A 22,825-nucleotide genomic window follows, 5' to 3' on the forward strand; every position below is an offset into this window, starting at 1 on the left:
AACCCATGGTGGGGACAAAGCCTAATTATTTCCTTAAAGCGTTCCCACACTTCATATAAGGATTCTCCTTCTTTTTGGGCGAATCGATAAAGTTTACCCCTTAGATAAACGGTTCTAGAGGGAGGAAAGAATTTTGAAAGAAAGCTAGCCTCATTTGCTCCCAAGTGGTGATAGAACCGTGTCTTAGAGAATAGAACCAAGTAAGAGCCCTTTCTTTCAAGGAAAACGGGAAAAGATGAAGCCTAACGGCCTCTTGGTCCGCTTTCATGGTCACACTAAATCTCCAAAAATTTGACATATGGAGGTAAGGGTCCTCGAGGGACATCCGGAGAATTGGCTTTGTTGCACTAGAGAGAGGAGTGCAGGTCTTACTTTAAAATCAACTCCCTCAACCATCGGGTACACGATAGGAGAAGGTGGTTCATCTCGTTGAAGGGTTAGTAAAATCCTTATGGATACGCTTTTCAGCCATGACCGCAAGTAGAAAAAAGTTAGAAATAACAAGAAGAAATCGATTAGAAGAATTAAAAGACAAGAGGGAAGTAAATACGAAGAAAACCTAACCGTCACCAAAGTTAATCGGAATTTGGTCAACTCCCCGCAACGGCGCCAAAAACTTGTTACCGTAAATCCGCAAGTGCACGGGTTTACCGTAGTAGTAATAAAGAGAGAGTATCGATCCACGGTGAGTTATTTAAATTCCAATCAAAAGTAGTAAAAGTTAGGGAGAAATCGATAATTAGGGTTTCAAGGTAATCTAAACGACGGTTGAAAACAATAGCTAAAGGCAACCTAGGGATTATTGGTTCATCCTATGGTTGACCTAACATCCTAATCCTAATCCTTGTTTATGTAAATCCTAGTTTCTAAGGACGAATCTCTCTAAAGCCTATCCCCTTCTTCGTTCGATATCCGGAGTGTGTCTCTCAATGTGTTAGACCTATTCTCATGGCTAACTCCTATATTAAGATCCTTGATTGTACGAGATTCTATAAGTCCCAAGGTTCACTAGGCTATTCTCATGCTTCGCAATCCTTGTCTAAATTCACTTGTTCGGTTATTAAGACTTCTTCGTTCGATTCATCACCTTAATAACTAGGGTAACGAATTAACAAGTACTAACCCTCCGCGTTCGCATCCAAAGTTTGGTACTTGTTAATATCGTTGTGAAGAACGGTGAATTTAGATAAGAAAAGTAGGGTTACATAAACTAGGGTTTCAGATTAAGATTGTTGGATCAAGCCATAGGACTCTCCCAACAATCCCAAGGTCTAAGGGAATTACTCACTCATGGTTGGTGTTGCCATGAATGAATAAGAAGAAAACAATAAGAACAATTGAATAAAAACGAGAACTTTTATTGAGAAATAGTATTCGTCACAATACAATATTCATAATTCAAGATGCTAAAACAAGGAGAACAAGCTCTCTATTTATAGCCTACTAATGACTTAAGCCCTAAGAAATAACCGAAGGAATATACTACGAAGATCCATGGGCTTTATCGTAAAAGCAAGCCGCGTAGAAAACCGCCGTTCGAAGCAAAAAGCGCCTAAAAGGGATGCGCGGTAATCGCGCACGGCCGTGCGCCTTGCGGCGTGGGCCGTGCGTCCTTCACTCGACTTGGGGAGCGAATTCGATTTCTTCAAGTGCATATTTCGGTCCCAAATCTTGGAAATCTCCTATTTTTGTGCTCCAAATCCCTTTTCTTTAGCTCCAAGCCTTGCAAATCATATATTTGATCCCGAAATATAATATTGGATTCTTTGAAGTAAAAAGCTCTTAAATATAAATAAAAACACATAGAACCTAATTAAATCTAAATAGAATTAAACTAAATAACTTAATTAAAATACGTAATAAATCTACTTATCACCGCTCTATCATTTTTCTCTCGTTAGGGTTTGATTGAAAATGGTGTGTAGCGCCTCTCATATCATTTTTCATCGTGTTACAATTGGCTCGTCCTATTTCTTAAACACATTTATTATGTCAATAGATGTCTTCAACTCCAAATCACTTTTGGTCGAAAATCGCTTATCCCATAAATCGCTTTCACCCTCAAATGATTTCCACCCCAAAATTGGATTCTCCTCCAACAAGCTTTCAACCCCACATAGTTGTATTGTTTCAAAGATTTCTACGATTGATTGTCCTCCACTGTCTCGGATCTTGTTGATAGGGTTGCCATCTCGATTCTTGACACGACATATGAGTGCTTCATCGAAAAGAATAATGAAAACATTGTGTTTTGATTGCTTTATATATCCTCGTTTTGAAATTTATTGTATTTGTTGGTGTTTTTCTCGTTTGGTGAAGGACCCTCTTGATATATTTGTGGAAATGCCCACAAAACCAACAATCCATTGTGTGCGCGAGAGAATCTTGTGGCCGAATCCTTTTTTTGTCTACTCTAATACGGTCAATTGGTTTTCGAGACCATTAAAAGTTGAATTGTGTCTACAATGAATACATTTTGCCGTAGCTAGTTAACTGTTAAAAATGTGATGTATCATCTCTCCTATGCCCAAGAGCGACGGAGGAAGCGATTGATTTATTGGATGATGGGGCAAAAAATTGGCTTCATGCCCTAAGCTATGTACTCATTGTATGCTTTCTAATATAGTTGATTTATCTGGTTTATCTTTTATTTTAGAGTAAAAGGTCACTTTAATCCCCGACTCGCACCTCGATGTCACAAAGGTCCCCGACTCAAAATTAAATGCAAAGTAGTCCCCGAATGTGCACTTTTGTTATCAGCTTAGCCCCCGACGCTAAAAACTTCGTTAATTGATAAGGTGGCAAATGTTTTGTGTTGACAAGGTGCATGAGGTGTCACATGGACTGAAGTGAAAGTATAAAATGTTCACTTTGGTCCCCGAACCGAAAATCAATATCCCCAAATTGAATCTCAAATCCCTAAATCTTTAAATCCCAACTTTAATCCTCAAATCCCTAGATCTCATCTAATTCTCTCTTTTGTTCAAAATCAAATTTTCCATTAAACACTAAAAATCAAATCACATGATGATGGGTGTTGGTGCAAATTCCTCCCAACGAAGTGTTGCTCATTCGTCAAAAATTGGGTCATCTTTCTTAATGAAGTTGTCCCGAGCATATACAATAAACAAACATAAAATATTTAAGTGGTCATTTAAATCCCTAACCGTGCATACTTAATATCATTTAGGTCACTAATACTAAACACTTACCGTCGCTAAGGTCCCCGACACACCATGGGTATTGAAACGGTCATCAAGGGACCTTAGTGACGAAGATTATACTTTGTTGGCAACATGTCTTGAAGAAGGCTGTCATGAAAAATATGGCCTTGGATAGGGGCCAAGACCTTCGCACCCAAGCAAAGGCGTACATAACCTTCTCATCCCGACCTCCAGACCCTCCACCCCCTTTTGAGAGGACTTTATAGGCTGACTTCGATGTAGTATTTTTGCATCAAACAAGATAGGTAGTTATAAATCGTCTCCTCGGGGACTAGTGCGATATCAAAGACCGTTCAACACCAAATATCATTCTAAGTATTAAGAGTACTTGTTTGTTTGTTTAACTATGTTACCTATTTTGCAAAAGTAGAAATTGAGAGTAATAAAGTTTTAAAACTTGTTAGGATTAGAGTTCCTTGACCAAGCGTTACATATAACCTAATGATCATATATGGATTCTAGCTTTCCTTTGATATTATCACGTATCTCTCAACAACATCATTCGTGTCCAAACAATGTCATGAGATCTCTTGTATCTTTCAATCGTTGATGTCTCAAACTATTGAACGATGCAAGAGTCGTTCTTATCATTTAATCGATGATTTCTCAATCTATTGAATGATAAGTAAGCATTAAGTTTGGATACAAAAGGTGATTATCAAAACATCCATTCCATGTCTAGAATCTATGTTTTGATAGACGATTATTCTAGATCTAGATTCAAAAGCATTTTTCAATCACTATTAAATCAAACATGAAGATTAAAGTGCAAGAATAACATCAATATCAAATAAAATGCTAGAACCATATATTTATAGATCAAAAGATTACATGTTAACTTAGATCAAGTACCTCTAATCCCAACAATGGAGATTTAGCTACTCATTATCATGGAAGCCTTGCAAGAATGGATTGAAGAAGAAAGATTCATTACAACTTGTGATGTCTCAACAAAGGAAGAAGAATCCAACTCCTAATCACTTTCACTCTTTGAGTTCTAACCCCGTTTCTCTCTAAGATGTCTACAAAATGAAAACTATGAAAGAACTAAGAGATGCCAAGATATGATGAGATGCCTTCAAGGAATGGTAAGTGGCCTATAAATAGAAAAATCTAATCGCCTCGACTCGCCTCGCGAGCTCCTTTACTCGCCATGGCGAGCCGATGTTTCTTCACCATTAAGTTTACGCCACGTCACCTGCGGGGGTTGGGACCGCCCTTACTCGCCACCGCGAGTAGCTTTGCTCGCCTCGCGAGCAACGGGGTGCTTTCGTTTCTTTCTTTGTTCCGATGCTCGCCCTTTGCGAGTTGATGTGCTCGCCACTTTGCGAGTTGTTTCTTGGCCTCACAAGCTAGGGTGTGTCTTCTGTTTCCTTCTTTCCTTGCTTGCTCGCCTCGCGAGCAAATGGGTGTATTCCCCGCCTCTTTGTACTTTTTCTTGTTTTTCTTCTTTTCTTAGTGTCTTGACGTCAAAACCTCGCACAATTGGGTATAGTAAGATATATAAAGCGTAATAGGGCTATTAACACTTATCTCTCGGCTTTTCCCTCAATTACTTGCAAAGCAAGCAACAAAAATGTCTAAAATACAACATTAAATTAACACTTCTTGGCACTTATCAACTTCACTAAGAATCGTCCACCAGGATGATGTACCCACGATTAGACGTCTACCCCGTTTAAGCGAGCACATGCACAAACCACAAGGAGCAACTCCCAAACAAAAAGGGTATCTTCCACCTAAGGTCCCAGAGCCGGTCACACTCATCCCAACCCCCTATCAACCCACCTTGTTGTTGGGGACATCTAAAACAACCTACCAAAACTAACTCTTAAGCGGGTACTCCCATGCCACAAATCATGTCGAAATGAGTCGACATCCCATCTTGTTTTTTACCGTTAAGATTAAAATTGATAATGACAAAAAAACAAAAGAATATTCATTCATTCAAATAATGCCTCTTTTACCATGTTCCTTTTTTTATGCGTGTTCTCAAAATATGCATGAGTAAGTTGATAGATTATATCATTCAACATCGCCGAAAACATAAATGATGAATCTATAAACAAACTCACAACATCCAAATTAATAACATACAATAACAAAATGTTTACGAATAATATGATAAAATTAAAGTGATTTGAATATTCATGACTCCAAATCTGCAACCTTGATGTCCAAATTATTTATTGAATGATTGATCTTTATACAAGAACCAAATTAACACTACAACAAAACAAAAAATAAAACAACGCCGCACAATATGAAAAACAACACAACTTCACACTTAAATTACAAAATTATAAATCGAAAATGATAAAAATAAGTGATTTCGAATCAAAATTTGATTGAAAACAACCCCACAACAAAGCAGATAGAAGAGAGAATAAAAACGAGGATAAACAAGTTTTGATACTTTCAATACCGATTATTTTTTATTTTTTGTCCCGTGAGTTTAGATCATTTGTTATGGATAAGGTCCGAGATTCAAACCCCTATCGCCACAAAAAAAAAAAACTGATTATTTTAAAAAAATAAACACTCCATCAGTTTTAAAATGAGTGTCACTTAAGCACCCTCCTTTTGAAAGGAGGGAGTATAAAATATTCCAATCCAACTTCAATTACTGCGGTATCAAATGTTATCTTCTCTTCTCGATTTCCCTCCTACTTCAACTTCACTGATTTTCTTCACTGAACGAAAGCAGCCATGTCCATTTCCACCTCCTCCTTCCTCTTCCTTTCACCCCCGTCACTACCACCTCTTCCCAGAACTCCACAACCCTCATTCTCCTCTTCTTTCAAACTCAAACCTCTCATCCTCCAAACTTCCCCTACCTCTCGGCGCAACCCATTCTTAACCCGCGCCGACGACGGTGACGTCGAATCCGCCGGTCCCGACGACTATGAAATGGACGACGATGAAATGGAGGAAGTCGACAACAAAAAAGACTTCGACATCGAGTATGAGGCCAACGGCGATGTTGACATTGCGACGGCGCAGAGTATGAGTTTCGTTTCTACGCAGGGTTGGGACCCTGATACTCTCGTTGATTATAGAATTAATGAAGATGAGTTTCATAAGATTAGTTTGTTGGATTGTGATTTCTTTATTCGGAAACCTCCTGATCCTGACAATGATGTTTATGATTTCAGAGAGGTTTGTGCTACCCTTTGAATTAAACACTCAATTTCCATTTGTTGTTGTTGTTGTTACTATTTTAATTGTTGAATTTTTTGTTGTAGATGTATGTTACTCCTCCGGATACAGATGTTTATTCAATTCCCAAGGTTCTTGCACCAATGCCTCAAAAGGTAAATTCAAATAATGACTCTTTTACATGTTCCTTTTTAATCCATAATATATGTTACTTTGATGGGGGGCATTATTGGATTTACTTATTTGAGCTTATCTACTAATATAAGCACTTATGGAACTCGATAACTTGTAAAACAGTTTATTACAGCTCTGTTTGGTAGGAAAATAGCAGATAGCTGATAAGTTATCTAATTGTGGATGAACTTATAGTGGATAGTTGATAACTTATAAGCTAATTGATTATATTTGTAGTGCTTGGTAACATTGGCGGTTCAACTAACTTATATATAAATGCGAAATGACATAAACAGATTTAATTAATACTTAATTATTTTCTATTAAGATAACAAGGGTTAATTACTATTGAAAAACAGATAATAGAGGTAAAATTGAGAGAAAGAAAAATGATAAACTATAAACCACATGAATTAGCTTATCAAAAAAACGCTATAAGCCATTAAAAATTATAAATTTGTGAGAAAGTGACGATTACCAAATGGGTCTTTTTTAGTCATATCAGCTTATTAGCTATAAGTTAGCTTATTGTGCTTGCCAAACGGACTCGTACATGTCCATAAGTTGTTTTCAGCTTATTTTCATAATAGCTCATGAAAATAGTTTGACTTTATTATATTTTTGTTAATGGAATAGCTTAGAAATAAGCACTTATATGATTAACATTTATACTATAAACACTTAGTTAAGTTGTTCATCCAAACATGGTCTTAATCGTATAGCATTGGTATCTTATCATGTATGTTGGGGGAAGATTTTGCTTGTACAGCATTTTCCCTCGTTAAATGTCGCTGCTTTGAATATATTAGTACTGTAGCTCAGGAGATGGTAGAATCCATCCATATTTATAATACGTATATTGATTGTGTGTGGGCTGTAGATGTTGTGACATTATATACATATTAACATATATCAGTTTCAAATTTAATGGCTGCTTTCTTTTTTCTACGAATCTGTAGTACATTAGATGCGCGCAAAGTGATTTTGGATGCGACAATGTTACAGAGCCACCCGTTGATGCACGTCGAGATCCTCTGTATAAATCTGAGAGGGAAGTCGAGAAGGTATGGGTTGCCTTTGCATTTTAAGGTCGAATTCCTGTGTTTCTCTACAACTTTGTCGTAAAACTGGATATAGTCAAAGATGTTAATGTCTTAATGAAAATCCGTGATATAAAATGGATAGTTATCAAAGGATGAGTATACATGTAATTGTAATGTAACTGCTTTGCAAATCACACGATTTAGAGTTTGTCTCAACTCTCAAGAATTGTGAAATATTAGTTACTGAACTATCTTCTTATGGAATCTTACCGGGCAACGAGCTTTCTTGAGTTTTACTTTTCACACTTCTAGGATAAGGAATGTGATGTTTTAGGATTTAGAAATACTCTAAGGAAAGTGAGCTTATAATATAACATGCTCATATTCAGTTCAATTTTTCATAGAAAAAGTTACCGGGTATCATTGATTTGCCAGAAAGTAAGAGTCTTTTTGGTTTCATAAATACTTCATGCTTTCATTAATTAAAAATACAATACCCCATTGTTTTCACTTTGCTTCTGTTTTGAAAGTTTTACATGAAACAATAAAACCAACTATTATTGGTTTCCTGTCACATTACAGGTATTCTTGACAAAACACTACAAAAATCGGAGGCTGGGAGACCCTGAGTTTGTCCTGGATTTTGAGGAGATTTATGTTATTGATTCCAAAACTAAGTCTATTACCAGAGCCAAAGTTCTGGTAAGGAATTGTTAGTTAATTCTCAGTCAGGAATTGTTAGTTAATTCTCAGTCTGGTTGCGTTTAGAAAATTATCTGCTGTTTGTTTCCTTTCATAGTCATACTTTCAGCCTTGAATTTGCCTTCTGTTTTAATGTTTATACAATATCATTGTAAGTGCTAGACAATGAATTCATGGAAGATGCACTGTTGCTTAAGTTTAACAATCTTGTATTGCTCTAGAATGTTAGTTGAAATCCTGGAAAATACCATTACCTACTGATAATGTTTTAAAGAAATAAAACACTCTGCATGGTTGTCAAACTCTCAAGTTAACTAGTAGAATTTTACAAGTGTACGACTCTGGTGTCAAATTTGAGTTAACTCAGTTAGGGAAGAGTTTGTTTAAACTAGGGTAGACTTGCTAGTTCGAGGACAATTGAACAAGTCTAACATAATTGTTATTTCCCCCTACATGTCTAAAATAACAACGGTTCAATGCTTATTTTAAACCCAAAATACAACAGTTGAATGAAAAGGCAGTGCACAAAACATGAACCTCAAAATTTTAGCACTCCACTCCATAGATGCATCTGAGATCCCAACATGACCCATCCATCTATCAATGAGGTAAATGATGTTGTAATGAGTCTCAACCACATAGCTCTCAATATTAAACTATGTCAAATGAGTTGTGAGTTTTGTGTGCTGAGTTGGGACCCTATCTTGTGATTTGTGAATTCGTCCATCTATTTCGAATCATGATGGTTTGGGTTTTAATTTATCAGTTTCTTATAGAATGAATATTTGTTAGAATGTTGAATATTTACTATGCAAACTATGTTTAGATACCATGATATATTTTTAAACATTATTTTTGTATCAAGTAAAAGCTTACTTGCCGAGTCTGCAAATATTCCATGAGTTCACATAGACTCTCGAGTTTAACAACATCACTCTAGCTGACTTTCTTGGAATCATGCGTAGAGTTTAACAACATCTACAAATATTTATGGTTAGATGCATGACGTCCCTCTTCCCACCTGTGTGTGGAGGGATCTGGTTACACCAGTACAAGACTTTAACTCTTTCACAACACCTCTGCATGGGAGTTGATATTGTTCTTTTAGGTGCAACTTTGTTTGTTGGGTCTTTGATTGGTACATAATTTATACTAATCATCAATACGCCTTCTGTAGGTAACAGCTCCAGGAGGGAGAACTAGAGATAGAAAGAGTGACTTGCTTGTGATAGCTGATAAGGGGAACTCATTCAAAATAATACATATGGTGATTATTTCTTTCCTGAATCACTTGTTATTAATCTTTACATCACACCTCTGATATGCCATTTTATATGCAGAGTGAAAAAGATGATCCAACAACTGTCATAGAAAGACGAGAGTGGGCCCAATCCAGAGAAGAAATGGAGAGACATCTAAGAAAGCTAAGAGATTTTAGCACTTCAAATTGGTTTTGATTGATAAGGATGCATTCAAACATTGCCTCATGATTGTACCAAGCATGATAGGTAGTTCCATCTAACACGTCACATGTGTGTATACCGGCAATTAAACTCAACCTCCCATTTTTGACATTTGTGTGCAAGTTGCTGGATCTTTGTATATTCTGTTGTAATTTGTTAGAGATGCGGCTTATTGAAATCCAGTGACAGTGATCTACAGTTGAATGTATTTTAAGTCAAGGCATGATCAAATCTATTTGAGCAAAGAATCGAATAATTTTTCATTTTCAACTGTAATCAGTGAAATGCAAAATTACAATGAGAACAAATATAACCGGTTCATTATCACTGAATAAATTTGAAAGAAAATAGTTTTATGAACCGAACCAAACCATTAACTGGTTAAGTATATATATCTGCTAATGAAGGCATGTAATCACAGTTCACTTGTTCAAACTTCAGACCATTGATTATAACGATGTGGTTGTTTGAGATGGGGTAGACGTTCGGAAGGTGGTAATTGAGATTTGAGAAGAATGTGAAAATAGGATGGCGTTCACTTGGTTGACTGAGTTTTAGTGACTTTGATGACTTAAAGTGTCTTTAGTTGCCAACCAATCATTCTCTTGCATAATTAATAGGGTTAATACCCCTTTTATTCCCTGTAATATTAGCGAATTAGGTTTTTAGTCCTCGTAAAAAAAAAAGTTTAGATTCTCGTCCCTAACATTTGAGATTCTTCCACATTTAGTCCATCACACCAACAGGTCGGCCAGAATCTGTGACGTGTCATATTGTGTAATTATTTTTATTTTTTTATTGTGCACACGTGGCACTTGTGATTTTTTTAATAAAAAATTCTTAAAAAATAAAAAAATCTAGAAAAATTTATAAAAATTAAAAATAATGAAAAAAATTTAAAAATTTAAAAAACATCTTAAAAAATAATGAAAAAAATCTGAATATTTTTTCGATTTTTCAAATTTAAAAAATTTTGAATATTAAAAAATTTATAAAAATTAAAAATAATGAAAAAAATCTAGAAAAATTTATAAAAATTAAAAATAATGAAAAAAAATCTGAAAAAATAACGGAAAAATATTTTATACTTATGTGGCTTTTATTTTTTAATTAAATTTATTTCCATGTGGCTTTTCTTTGATTTACAATTATTTTATACTTATTAAAAAAACTTAAAAACATAATTAAATTAGAAAAACAAAAAATAGAAACAAAACAACAGACCCCTCTTCATCTTATTTTTTTCGATGCAAACCCTCTTCATCTTCAACAAAAAAAACTAACCATCTTCATCTCCTTCTTCATCTATTTTTTTCTCTTGTTTCAACTCAACCCATTCCAAACACTCTTTCTTCTTCTTATTCTTCTTCAATACAAAACCTTATTGAAACTCCCAAATCAATTAACACCACAAATCAAATGAAACCCCAACTTAAAAATTCAGATTTGAAGTTTTAAGAAACAATCTCTTTCAATAGATTTGATGTTAGAAGAGGACGAGCAACGGACTGAAGCTTGGAATTCGAATCGGAGAGTGATGACTTGAGAGATTCAACGTCGGAGAGAAGAGATCGGAGATCATCCACGGCGAGGATGAAGTCTTGGTAGTGTGCTTTGCTGACTTCTTCGATCTCTGATTCTTTAGACCGAGCGAAGTGCTTGAGGTGTTGTTGGAGAGTTTCCGGTTTGCCGGAAGCGAAAGCTTTGCGGATGAAGGGACCTAAGTCTTCGTTGTTGGATATGGCGGTGGAGAGAAGAAGCTGGTCGAGTTTGTCGCCAGAGTCATCATCCTTGACTCAAAAATTGATTTCTGGGTTATGGGTTTAAAAAAGATTGGGACTGGAAAAAAAGTTGGGTAGAAAATGAAGAGGAGGGCAGAAGATGAAGTTCATAGAGAGAGGGAAAGATGAGAGAGACTGAAAAAATATTTTGTTTTTTAATTTATTTTTTTGAATTTTAAATATTGAAAATAATTATAAATTCTAAATGGATTAAAAAATATTAAAAAGACACAATAAAAATTGAACTTTTTTTAAAAAATTTCGAAATATATTTTCTTATTATTTTAAAAAATTCGAAATTTTTTAAATTTGAAAAATATTCAGATTTTTTTTCAAAAACAAATAATCAGAAATTTTTAATAGATTTTTTAAGATTTTTTTTCGTTTTAAATTTTTTTATTATTTTTTAAGATTTTTTTCATAATTTTTTAAGATTTTTTAAATTTTTTTCATTATTTTTAATTTTTATAAATTTTTCTAGACTTTTTTTTATTTTTTAAGAATTTTTTATTAAAAAAAATCACAAATACCACGTGTGCACAATAAAAAAAATAAAAAATAAAAATAATTACACAAATAAGATTTAATTCGTCGGCAGATTCTCACACGGTTCGTGTGAGGGACTAAAAGTGGAAGAATCTCAAATGTTAGGGATTTTAATCTAAACTTTTTTTTTACAAGTGACTAAAACTTAATTCGCTCATATTATAGGGACTAAAAGGGGTATTAACCCTAATTAATATTAATAACAGTGATCCAGTGATCGATCTCAGAAGTAGATTCACATGATATGCATAGTGTCAGCAGTGGATTCACATGTTATCCATCCATATCCTCAGCTTTACATTTTCAGCAATTTCTTCAAACATCTAAAAGGAATTCTCACCCCGAGTGTTTGTTTTTTGGACAAGGTATCAAATTAAAAATATGTTGAAATAAAAACAAGGTATCAAATTTCCACTACGTTACAAAATAACACTGATATTTTAGAAATTCAATATCATACTGTTATTTCTAGTACTAATAAAGTTTACTTTGAATTGAAAAATTCTAGCCAATTTTTATTCTTCTAACAAATAATTTCACTCTTGAACTCCTTCAAAAAAGAAAAATCACTTTTAAAAAAAGTATATGAAAATAATTAAAAATCACATCAACAGTACCAGCTGGGAAATTGGTCATAAGATAAGGGGGTGTATTGGATTAGGATTTTAAAAGACTATTTTAATAAAAAAGTCTTTAAGATTTTAAAAGACTGTGTGAGATTGTATTGATTACGTGAGATTTTAAAAGACTTTTATGTAAAAGACTTTATGCACTCAAGATTTTAATGGATTTATGACACTGACTTTTAAGGATTTCAAAGGATTTTATGGGATTTTAAAATTTTAAAGGATTCAATGAATTTTAGGGAAAAAAGAACAAACTTACAAGCGTGAATGATAAAAATAATGAACAAATAAATTCTAGCGTTTGAATAAAGAAAAATAAAACCAATAAAAAATTCTTTTACTATTGATTTTATAATTTTAAGGATTTTATGGATTTTATAAGATTTTAAGGGACTAAAAAACACTCTTAACACATTATTCTCCATACACATTTTTTATTTGTTAAAAATGTTATTCCCACAAAATTCAATTGTACATATTTAAAATTATGACAAACTTTTTACAAATCTTTCAAAAAAAAAATATTGTGTCGGCCATCGTTTTGTGTTTGAAATTAGAGAAGTCGTTTGAGTTTTTCTAAGAGAGGTGAGAGAGAGAGAGAGAGAGAGAGAGAGAGAGAGAGAGAGAGAGAGAAGAGAGGAGGGAGAGGGGGAGAGAGAGCGAGAGAGAGAGAATGGAGAGATAGAGAGACGAAGAGAGAAAGGAGAGAGGGGGAGGGGAGAGAGAGAGAAGGGAGAAGAAAGAGATAGTAACTTTTAACCGAAAAACAATCCCAAGAAATCTCATCTTTTCATGAAAGACTTTTTCTTGTTGAAGTTACACTACAAAATCCCACAAAATCCATCAAAATCCAATTTATTAAACAATCCTTAAAAATTTGAATGATTTTGAATACCATGAGACTTTTTTTAAGTGATGAAAAGTCTTGATTGAATACCTCAAGACTTTTTAAAATGACAAAGAGTCTTGATTGAATACCACAAGACTTTTTTAAGTTGCAAAAAGTCTTGATTGAATACCACAAGACTTTTTCATAATTAAAAAGTCTTTTAAAATCCCATAGAATCCTAATCCAATACATCCCCCTAAATTTACTACAAGGGTATGACTAGAATTTCCCCACTTCAATTCCAATTTAAGATCTGCCTATGTTTCCTGCTCTTACCAATCTAGGCCTACCCATACAGAATCATAAATGGAGAGTGGCTAATAATCTAATCTAACAGTAACCTATATAACTATAAGATGCATATGAAATGCATTGAAACTGTGGCATGCAAAAAGAAGCGAGGAACATTTCCTTTATCCTGAGGTCATACTGTGAGGCTACACTCACATTATTCACATACATTCGTGGTAGTAGTCAACTATCTTTGAGTACATACAATGTCTGACCTCCTAGCTAGCCTGCATTAGATACATATATGGTTTTTGGCTATTGACAATTTTAGGATTGGACTCTATTAAATTAAAAAAATCTTCCCGTACACACACACACACACAACCAGGGGGCTTCTCATATTTCTGGAACTTGACCTTTTGATTTTGAAAGGTTTACATACAGCTTCAAGAAGTCAGAAAAAAGACAATAATAAAAATGAAAATTATGTTCTATGTAAACATATTAGAGCATAAATATCGGTTAGCTTTTAGAGTGTCTTTGCAGAAATCTACGACACTGTGTTAGAATTTCACTTTGTCCAACAAGTGCCGTGGTTCCGCATTGCCACGGTTCCTTTTCTACTTTTTTGATGTAAAAAATAATATAAAAAATTAGAATGTGATTTTAAACTATAAATTTGAGGTGTACTTGTGTGATTAGGTGGGACCAAATTTAGAGTTTTAAATGAGTAGTATAGATATTTAGAAAATATAGTTGAGTGGTTTAAATAATTGAAAAATGTAAAGTAATAATTATATATTGTGTGAGGTCCATTTATATCATTTATGTGAAAATAGATTGACATATACAAACTTCATCCTAACATATCAATCTCATTAAAAATCTCTTTTGTATTTGACTGTACACTGCTCCAAACCAAGCAAGGCTCCTGTACAACATAACCTGTTTATATTTTTTTGATTAAGACATAACCTGTTTATATGAAACTTTTAGAAGAATATCAAAAACTTTAATTATAGGTTCACCAATCAGATATAAAAATTTCATAAGAAAAAATTCAATTCTCATGTTTTAATACTTTTATTTAATAATTTTTCGTGGGGAAAAATGCAACAATTGTTTGCTGTACATGTGTCAGACTTCCTATCTGATTTTGTAAAAACAAATTGAACTTAATAATCAAGTCCAGGACTAGCTGGATGATGTTCACAAGAGCCTAATGCATTAAAAATCATAGTTTTTTTTTTTGAAAGACCTCATAGTTTTTTTTTTAAGGAGAAAGACCTCATATAGTTAGTATACTTTGGAATAACCAGCCCGGATGCATTTAGTTTGGACCACCAATTGTTTGGGTCCAACTTGGACCATTAAAATGACCCAAGGTAATTTCCAGGTTAAAAAGCAACAGTACACACCACAACAAAAAACATAGGAGCAGATCTTTTTTCAGTAAAGTTAATAAAAACAAGTAAAAAAAGCCACTTTTCTCTCTTGGTTGTGTTTTTGCTGATTTCATTGATTTTAATTGCAAATTCTGAACTTCATCATCCACTTCCTTCTTCATATTGCTTGCTTCTTCCTCCATAATAGATATCCGTGAATCCCCTTCATTGACATCACAATACATTATTTGAGAACAATTTGCATCATCAGAAAGTGGTTCACACCATTTGAACCAATTGCAATTCGTTTTCCTGCAACAATTAAACAACCTATTCTGATTCTGAACTGTCATGGAAATCTGGATTTGTGACTTTTTCGGACAAAAGCAAGGCATGTTTCCATATCTTATCCATGTTTGTCTCGAGCCAATGTTGCTAGAGGATGCCATTAAAATGTTCATGAAAAATTAAGCGCAAGATTTACTTCAACAAAGAAAGTAATTTAAGAAATTGAGGCCAAAGGTTAATTTTTGGTTAAAAACTTACCAAAGGAATCGTAGGATTTTGGTTTGAGTCCTTTTGAGACCTATTAAATGTTAACTAATAAGTTAAATGTTAAATTTCTTTTTAATTTGTTAATTTGTGACAAATTTTAATACTATTACTTAATAATAAATTTGATCAATTATTAAAACATAATTCAGATATATCAATATTGGTATCAAAAACACATTTCATGTTTAAGTCCCAAAAGTCTAGCAACAATTCAACAAAGCCCAGCATTCTGCCGGAAAAAAATGACAGATAAATGATTCAATGCAGCCAACTAAGTGATTGCATGAAAGAGGAAGCAACTTGCTTCTCTGGTTCCCCACCTTTAATCTACACCATTGGACTCTTTTATAACAAATCAATGGCTCACAATCAATGGGTCCAAGTTGGACCAATCTTTTTAGTGGTCCATATTAAACTTTACCTAACCGGCCCTAGTTTTATAGTGAGAGAAATTTCAACTTCTCTCTAAACTTTCTTTCTCCTTCGTTCATCGAAGAGAGTGATTTTAAGTCATTTTTTGACCTAGAATCACCCCTCTATATCTTTTTTCCCTTTTCTTTCAATATAAATAAGTGGTTTTCACATATATCAAGTTTTTTCTTTTGTGTTTTTTGTGATTTCGTCGTCTAAGTGCGGCATTGTGTTGTTCGCCGTCTTGTGCGGCATTTGATTTGACGTCTTGTCGCGGTGTTCGTTTAGTTCCTATTGAAAGATCGGCATCAATCAATTACAAATTCAACCAATGATTTGGGCGTCAACGTTGCGAGATCCGAAGCATGTGAATTTCGGTGACTTAGATTTTATCATATTATTTAAAGGCATTTTTTCATTTTATGCTATTAACTTAGGTCTTGTGACTTTGTTCGCAAATTCACCCTTTACGTTTTTTGCAATGTTTGTATCCGATGTACACTATCGATTTGAATGATGAATATCTTTATGTTTTTTTTTTGGTAATTATATCTTTATGTTTTTGTCAAAAAAATAAAATAAAGTGGCACTTCGACATTTTATTGAAAGAGAGTTGCTATTCAAGCACGGCTAATGCGATAAGAAATTTCACGGACGCGTGCAAAATCCTAATATTCACGCGCTACAGCTTTCTAACCTTTTTAAGAATAAAAAACCAAGACAAAACAAAAGCAATATGCTTGGTGGTGTGAGCAACGGATCATCACTATTATAATAAACCGAGTGTGTCTTCACTAGTTAACACATTAGCAACATAACATCACTATTATTCTAAGAAAACATTCTCCTCTGAAATAGCTCTTGTTCTTAACAATTGCTGCGGTTGGTCGTGTGAGCCATAACAAAAACCTCCGCAAGCACACCGCAAACTTCCTTCGCACATCACCCACGTCTACGACACTCGCCGGTTGTTGCTATCGATTGCCGCCATTGGAAAAAATCGGCATCGTCGCGAGATCCAAGCAGAACCCATATTAGATTTGAAGAGGTGTGTCCAACGATGACGGTCGGTTCACTTTTCCGGTGACGGTTGTCGGCCATGAGTTAGTGAAAACAAAGTAAAACTCCAAATATCGGGGTAATCGGTAGAGGTGGGTTTACTTTTCCGGTGACGGTAGCAGCCATGAATTGATGCCGGTGAAGTTGTCTTGATAGAAATTTGGAGAATATGAAAATAGTTGGTGGTGTAATGAGTTGAGAGACTAACACACGTTTTGTAAAAAAAAAAAAGGCTAACAAGCGTTCGTATATTTCCGTATTCAAAACTCCCGTGCCAAATATCTTTTTCCTTATTGAAAATATGTTTACAATATCATAAAAAGTTATTCAAAAAAAAAAAATCTTAAAATTTGATGTTTTGGTTCATATATTTACTACTTTTATCTTGAACTTTTAATGTTTAAAAATTTCATTTTTAATTCATATGTTAAAAACTCTAAATATTTTAAAAGAACTTTATATAATGTTCTAAACATATCTAAAAAAATAATCAAAATTTAAAATTTTGAGGTTAGTTAAATAATTTTTGTTTAAGTAGAGACTAAACCTACGTAAGAAATGTTTGTAAGAACGAAAAAATGCCACTTTTATTTATGTGAACAAAAAAGAAAGTTTTTTTGAAGGAGGAAAAAAGAAAGTTGTTAATTTATTAGAGATGAAAAACATTTTTAACCCTAGAAGTACTTCTATCGATTTCCAAACAATATTAAACACATAAAAGTATACTTGTTAGTTGTTACCCTTCACTTAGTCCCTACTCCCTGTACCCTAGATTTATATTAAACCACACCTTTGCCCCTCATATTTTTAACTGGGATTAAAAAAAATATACCAACATTCAAAAACTAAAAATATCCAAAAATCTAAATTTTTTCACATTTTAACAAAACCAGAACATAAAACTATTTTTTCTTAAAATAAATGTTAGGGATACCCAAGCCTACACTACGGCCGACAATGACTCTAAAACCCAACACACTAGTTATGTGTGGAGGAACAAGTCATCACTAGATGAATTTAGAAGAATAGATCATTTACTTCGGATTTTATCTTTTTCCATATGACGAATTAGCCATATTCATTCATTTACTCCATCTTGATTTAAGCAAACTTAAAAACTAAATCATTGCAATTGTAACTTAAAGAATGCAAGATCTGTTTTTTTTTTTTAAGCAAAAATTTATTGATAAGGGAAGGAATACATGTGGTACTTCTGCCCACATACAAAAAGTCACAAGATCGAATACAAGTCGTCAAAGGCAACAATCTAAAGGACATGATCACCAATGATAAACCAAAATTTCTATCCTTCTTACTAATAAACCAACTCCATGACAAATGACTTTACATGAGAGTCATGTAATTGAAATTTTATATATTTATCACAAATTATTAAATGGATGTGTAGCTTTACCTAAAATATATGTGTGTATGTGTAGTAATAACTTATAACTTATATGTTTAGGGACACATTATGCATTGAGGATTAGACATGATCTTTAATTAGTTTGTCATGTCATGCAGTTTTCCGGCCATAGGTAGTGAGTGATTTGAGGGTTGTGGTTTCTACCAACCGCAACTTCCGTGCAGACATTTCAAATCAGATCAAGCTAGCAATTCATCACGACCACCAACAAAAGCAAAAACAAAACAAGTCCTTGTGCCCAAACTCCAAATAAAAACATACTATATGATAACATGTTTGATGGATAAAACCTTGAGGCTAGTAGTCTAGGCAATTTCCGTTGTAATTGGAACATTTGAATTGTTTTTTTCTTATGCCGTTCACTTATTACTTTATACAGCTTTTATTCTTTTCTTTGCTTACAAATGGAAATAATAAATCATTTTTTTCCTTTGATTTGATGGTTGAGCGGCTGTGACATTCATAACATAACATAACATATACTATATTTCTAGTTACCCATCACATTCAAACCCTAGCTAAAAATCACGGACACCAATACAAGTTAAACACCGTTATATCCTTTCTTTCAAACCTTGTTTTACATATAAATATAAGCATACCCTAAAATTTTCTACCAACTTTAACTTGCATTGAAATCACTTAAAAAGTTTAACAACACAATTAAAAAGTTGCCTTTTTGCCACTTTCACATCATTTGTTTATGAGTTTGTTTTTTAACCAAAATAAAACATAACATGATAATCAATTTGACCTCATTACTATTTTTTATGAATAATACTAGTTTATGTGAATTAGTTCCCCAAGCTGATTGTTAATATTGGGCAAACATCAAGACTCGTAAATTGACGGTATACTAAGAGATTATCCACAAAAAATATTTTTATATCGTTAGTCGGAGTTGAATCCAAATTCTTATTAGATACGTGTCAACTTCTTATTAACTAAACTAACATTTATTGATAATTCACTTCATTACCAATTTGCATCGCACGCGTAATCCGTTTAAAATTCATTTTTTAACAGATTTTATTAACTCCAAATGCATTATTAGTAGGAAAAAAAACATAATCTTTTATGAAACAAAAATAGTAGGAAAAAGATCTCAAACCTAAATTAATATATGCTCAAACTAACTAACTGAGAGATGCATAAAGAAAACCATAGGTTAAGAAAATGGAACACACACACAACAGCTTCAAATCAAAAGTAATTAATCAAACGTAATAATAATAATAAAAGCACTAGTATTGAATTGGCTTTGTCACAAACCCTTAAACAAACACTTCCTTCCTGTGCCACTCAGAAAGTTACACATCCACAAACCTAAAATAGAATGGTCATCTATTACTTTTCTTTCTTTCTATAATATATACCCTCTCTACTAAAACATTGTTTAAAGAACACATAGAGAGAAAGAAAAAAGGAGAAGATAAGAGAAGAAGAAGAAGCTAGAAGAAGAAGATGGGAAGGGGTAAGATTGAGATCAAGAGGATTGAAAACTCAAGCAACAGGCAAGTTACTTATTCAAAGAGAAAGAATGGAATCCTTAAGAAAGCAAAGGAAATAAGTGTTCTTTGTGATGCTCAAGTTTCGCTTATTCTCTTTGGTGCTTCTGGTAAGATGCATGAATACATCAGCCCTTCCACCACGTAAGCACTTATATATGTTCCCTTCTTTGAAACTTTTTTGTTTTTCTTTTTGTTAGGGTTTTTACTCACTCATCTAATTTTTTTATTTTTTGGTTAAGGTTGATTGATATTCTGGACAGATACCAGAGAGCCTCTGGGAAAACCCTATGGGATGCTAAGCATGAGGTAGGTTTTCATATTTATTTATTTTTGGTAGATTTGTTTCAAGAAAAAATGTTTATATAGTTATATATTTTTGCTAAAAATATGTTGAGGAACAAGAACCAAAAACTCTCTGACTAGATCTACATTTGGAATACATATTATATTTTTATTTATATATAATATGTTATTGAGAAAGGAAATGAAGAAAAAGTGAATATATGTCTCAATATATGAACAGATCTGGAAATAAAACAATATTCACATGCTTCCTTTTCTTTGCTAAGATTATTTCAAAAGCTGAATCCTTAATTTTCTAGGTATTAGATAACAAAGATGATGGTTCTTCCTCTTGACTGCGTGTTTTTTCACTGACATAGTAACCAGCTTTAGAACCAGATCTACACCAAAATGTTCATTTTTGACTTCTCATTCATTTATTGTTCCTTTTTCTTTTTTGGTGTGTTTTGGATTGAACTCACAGAACCTTAGCAATGAAATTGATAGAATCAAAAAGGAGAATGACAGCATGCAAATTGACCTCAGGTATTATACAAATATTTTTATTTATATGTATTGCCCTAGCTATAATCAAAATTTATAAATATCATTGATCAAGGGTACATATATTAATTTCAGGCACTTGAAGGGAGAGGACATTACCTCACTGAATTACAAAGAGCTGATGTCCCTTGAGGAATCCCTTGAAAATGGTCTTACTGGTGTCCGTGAGAAAAAGGTAATTAATTTTTTTTAATGTTTAATCATATAGTAATAATTTTGTCATTATTACTTGTTTAGAATTTTTATTTATTTATTTTTTTAAAAATTTTGCCTTACAGTTTCTTTGTTTGTCCTACAGATGGAAGTGCATAGGATGTTCAAGAGAAATGTATGTATTTTTTATTTTTTTTACTATAGTATATATAAATAAGTAAATAAATTCTTTCAAAAAAAGTAAATAAATAAATAAGGCCGTAATTATATGTCTAACAAAACTTAAATCCCTTGAAAAGTGATCAAAAGGAATGCTAACTCGTCTAATTACTCTTTTAACATGAAAATACTCATGTAATTCCTTTTTTTATTTTTGCTTAACTCATGTGATTCCTTTGATATTGCTCAGGGAAAGATCTTGGAGGATGAAAATAAGGAACTCAATTTTCTTCTGGTAAGTGGTGGTAATCTATGTATTGTATGTATTGATGATGATATATGTTAGCTACTTATATCAATATTTATGTTCTAATATGGTTAATAAGCCCTGATATATATAGGCTCATGATGGATTCATTATCATAACTGCTGCAAATACTTGATTCTAGTTTTATTTCCCTATTATTTTTCAATAACAAATATTAGCAATTAATTGTTAGCTAGAAAATGTTAATTAGTAAGTGGAGTTTATCACCAATAAGTTAGCTCTTCAACTCTAATATTTCTCTCCCAATTACCAATTGTTGAAAGCTTTTAGTTAAGGGTTTTTCTATCATGTGTAAATTGTTAAAAAATTTAAAATAGTAATTTTGTCTTGAAACTTGTTCATTTTATATTAAACATGTAGTTTTTTAATAAATTATTGTTGTTTTCAATTAAAAGTTACTATTTTTAGTTGTTTTATCTTGTGCAATGTTGCACATGCTAGACAATATCAAATAGTTTACTATGGCTGCAATACTATGTCTATGATCATGTTACTCAAGTTAATAGTTTACAACATCAAATACCAATCAACAATAACATTAAACAAATTGTTTTCTAATTGTTGACCTTTTTTCATTTTTGATCAACAGCAACAGCATATGGCACTTGAAGGTGTGGGAAACATGCATGGACAATGGATTTAACCAGATCATAAGGACCATCATAAGGGATTTGGTTTGAAAATGCAGTTTGATTTACGTGTGTTTCCTAAATAGCCATTGATCATTAGAAAAAATGTATGTTGCTTTAATATGGCTGCTACTATGTCTAATTATACGTGTATTATCTAAGTATTGGGTTGTTTGGCATTTCTAATTTCGGTAGTATTTGTTAATGAAAGGTCTTTGGAGACCGTAGACTCTAAACTGTCCAAAATATGTTATGAAGTGATTGAATTTGGTTTCATATGGTACTGCTTAATAAGTGTGCGTATTACCATTTATACTTAACAACATTTTAAGTATTCTCAGCCTATATATTTTTCACTGAGTTCAAACCAATTGAAAATAGAAATGGACTTAAAAGTTAATTAAACAAACATCACAATGAATATAATGGTTCGTTTTTTTTTTTGTTACAGAATATAATGGTTCTAGGCTCTTGTTATCCTTATAAGTTACCATAAATTTGATAAATATTAAACACTAACTCGAA

The 22,825-nt window shown here is 33.0% G+C and overlaps 2 protein-coding genes and 1 non-coding gene across 3 annotated transcripts; all 3 read left to right on the forward strand.

Moving 5' to 3' along the window:
- LOC146941147 (small nucleolar RNA R71) lies at positions 1–106 on the forward strand. The gene has a single exon (XR_015033735.1). It is a non-coding gene; the product is annotated as a small nucleolar RNA R71 (small nucleolar RNA).
- A 5,746-nt stretch (positions 107–5,852) lies between these two features.
- Positions 5,853–9,996, forward strand: PTAC6 (plastid transcriptionally active 6). The gene is made up of 6 exons (XM_085754933.1): positions 5,853–6,383; positions 6,470–6,538; positions 7,517–7,621; positions 8,183–8,302; positions 9,480–9,569; positions 9,643–9,996. Exons 1-6 carry the CDS (start codon positions 5,934–5,936, stop codon positions 9,757–9,759), a joined length of 951 nt encoding a protein of 316 aa, XP_085611059.1. The 5' UTR covers positions 5,853–5,933; the 3' UTR covers positions 9,760–9,996.
- Positions 9,997–19,937: 9,941 nt separating this feature from the next.
- On the forward strand, positions 19,938–22,576 carry LOC146941149 (agamous-like MADS-box protein MADS9). The gene is made up of 7 exons (XM_085754934.1): positions 19,938–20,326; positions 20,425–20,491; positions 20,952–21,013; positions 21,107–21,206; positions 21,330–21,359; positions 21,594–21,638; positions 22,261–22,576. Exons 1-7 carry the CDS (start codon positions 20,139–20,141, stop codon positions 22,312–22,314), a joined length of 546 nt encoding a protein of 181 aa, XP_085611060.1. The 5' UTR covers positions 19,938–20,138; the 3' UTR covers positions 22,315–22,576.
- Positions 22,577–22,825: the final 249 nt, after the last annotated feature.

The sequence above is a fragment of the Medicago sativa genome, chromosome 3, assembly GCF_051527215.1.
Source record: "Medicago sativa cultivar Bolivia chromosome 3, Bolivia_mono, whole genome shotgun sequence".
Taxonomy (NCBI): domain Eukaryota; kingdom Viridiplantae; phylum Streptophyta; class Magnoliopsida; order Fabales; family Fabaceae; genus Medicago; species Medicago sativa.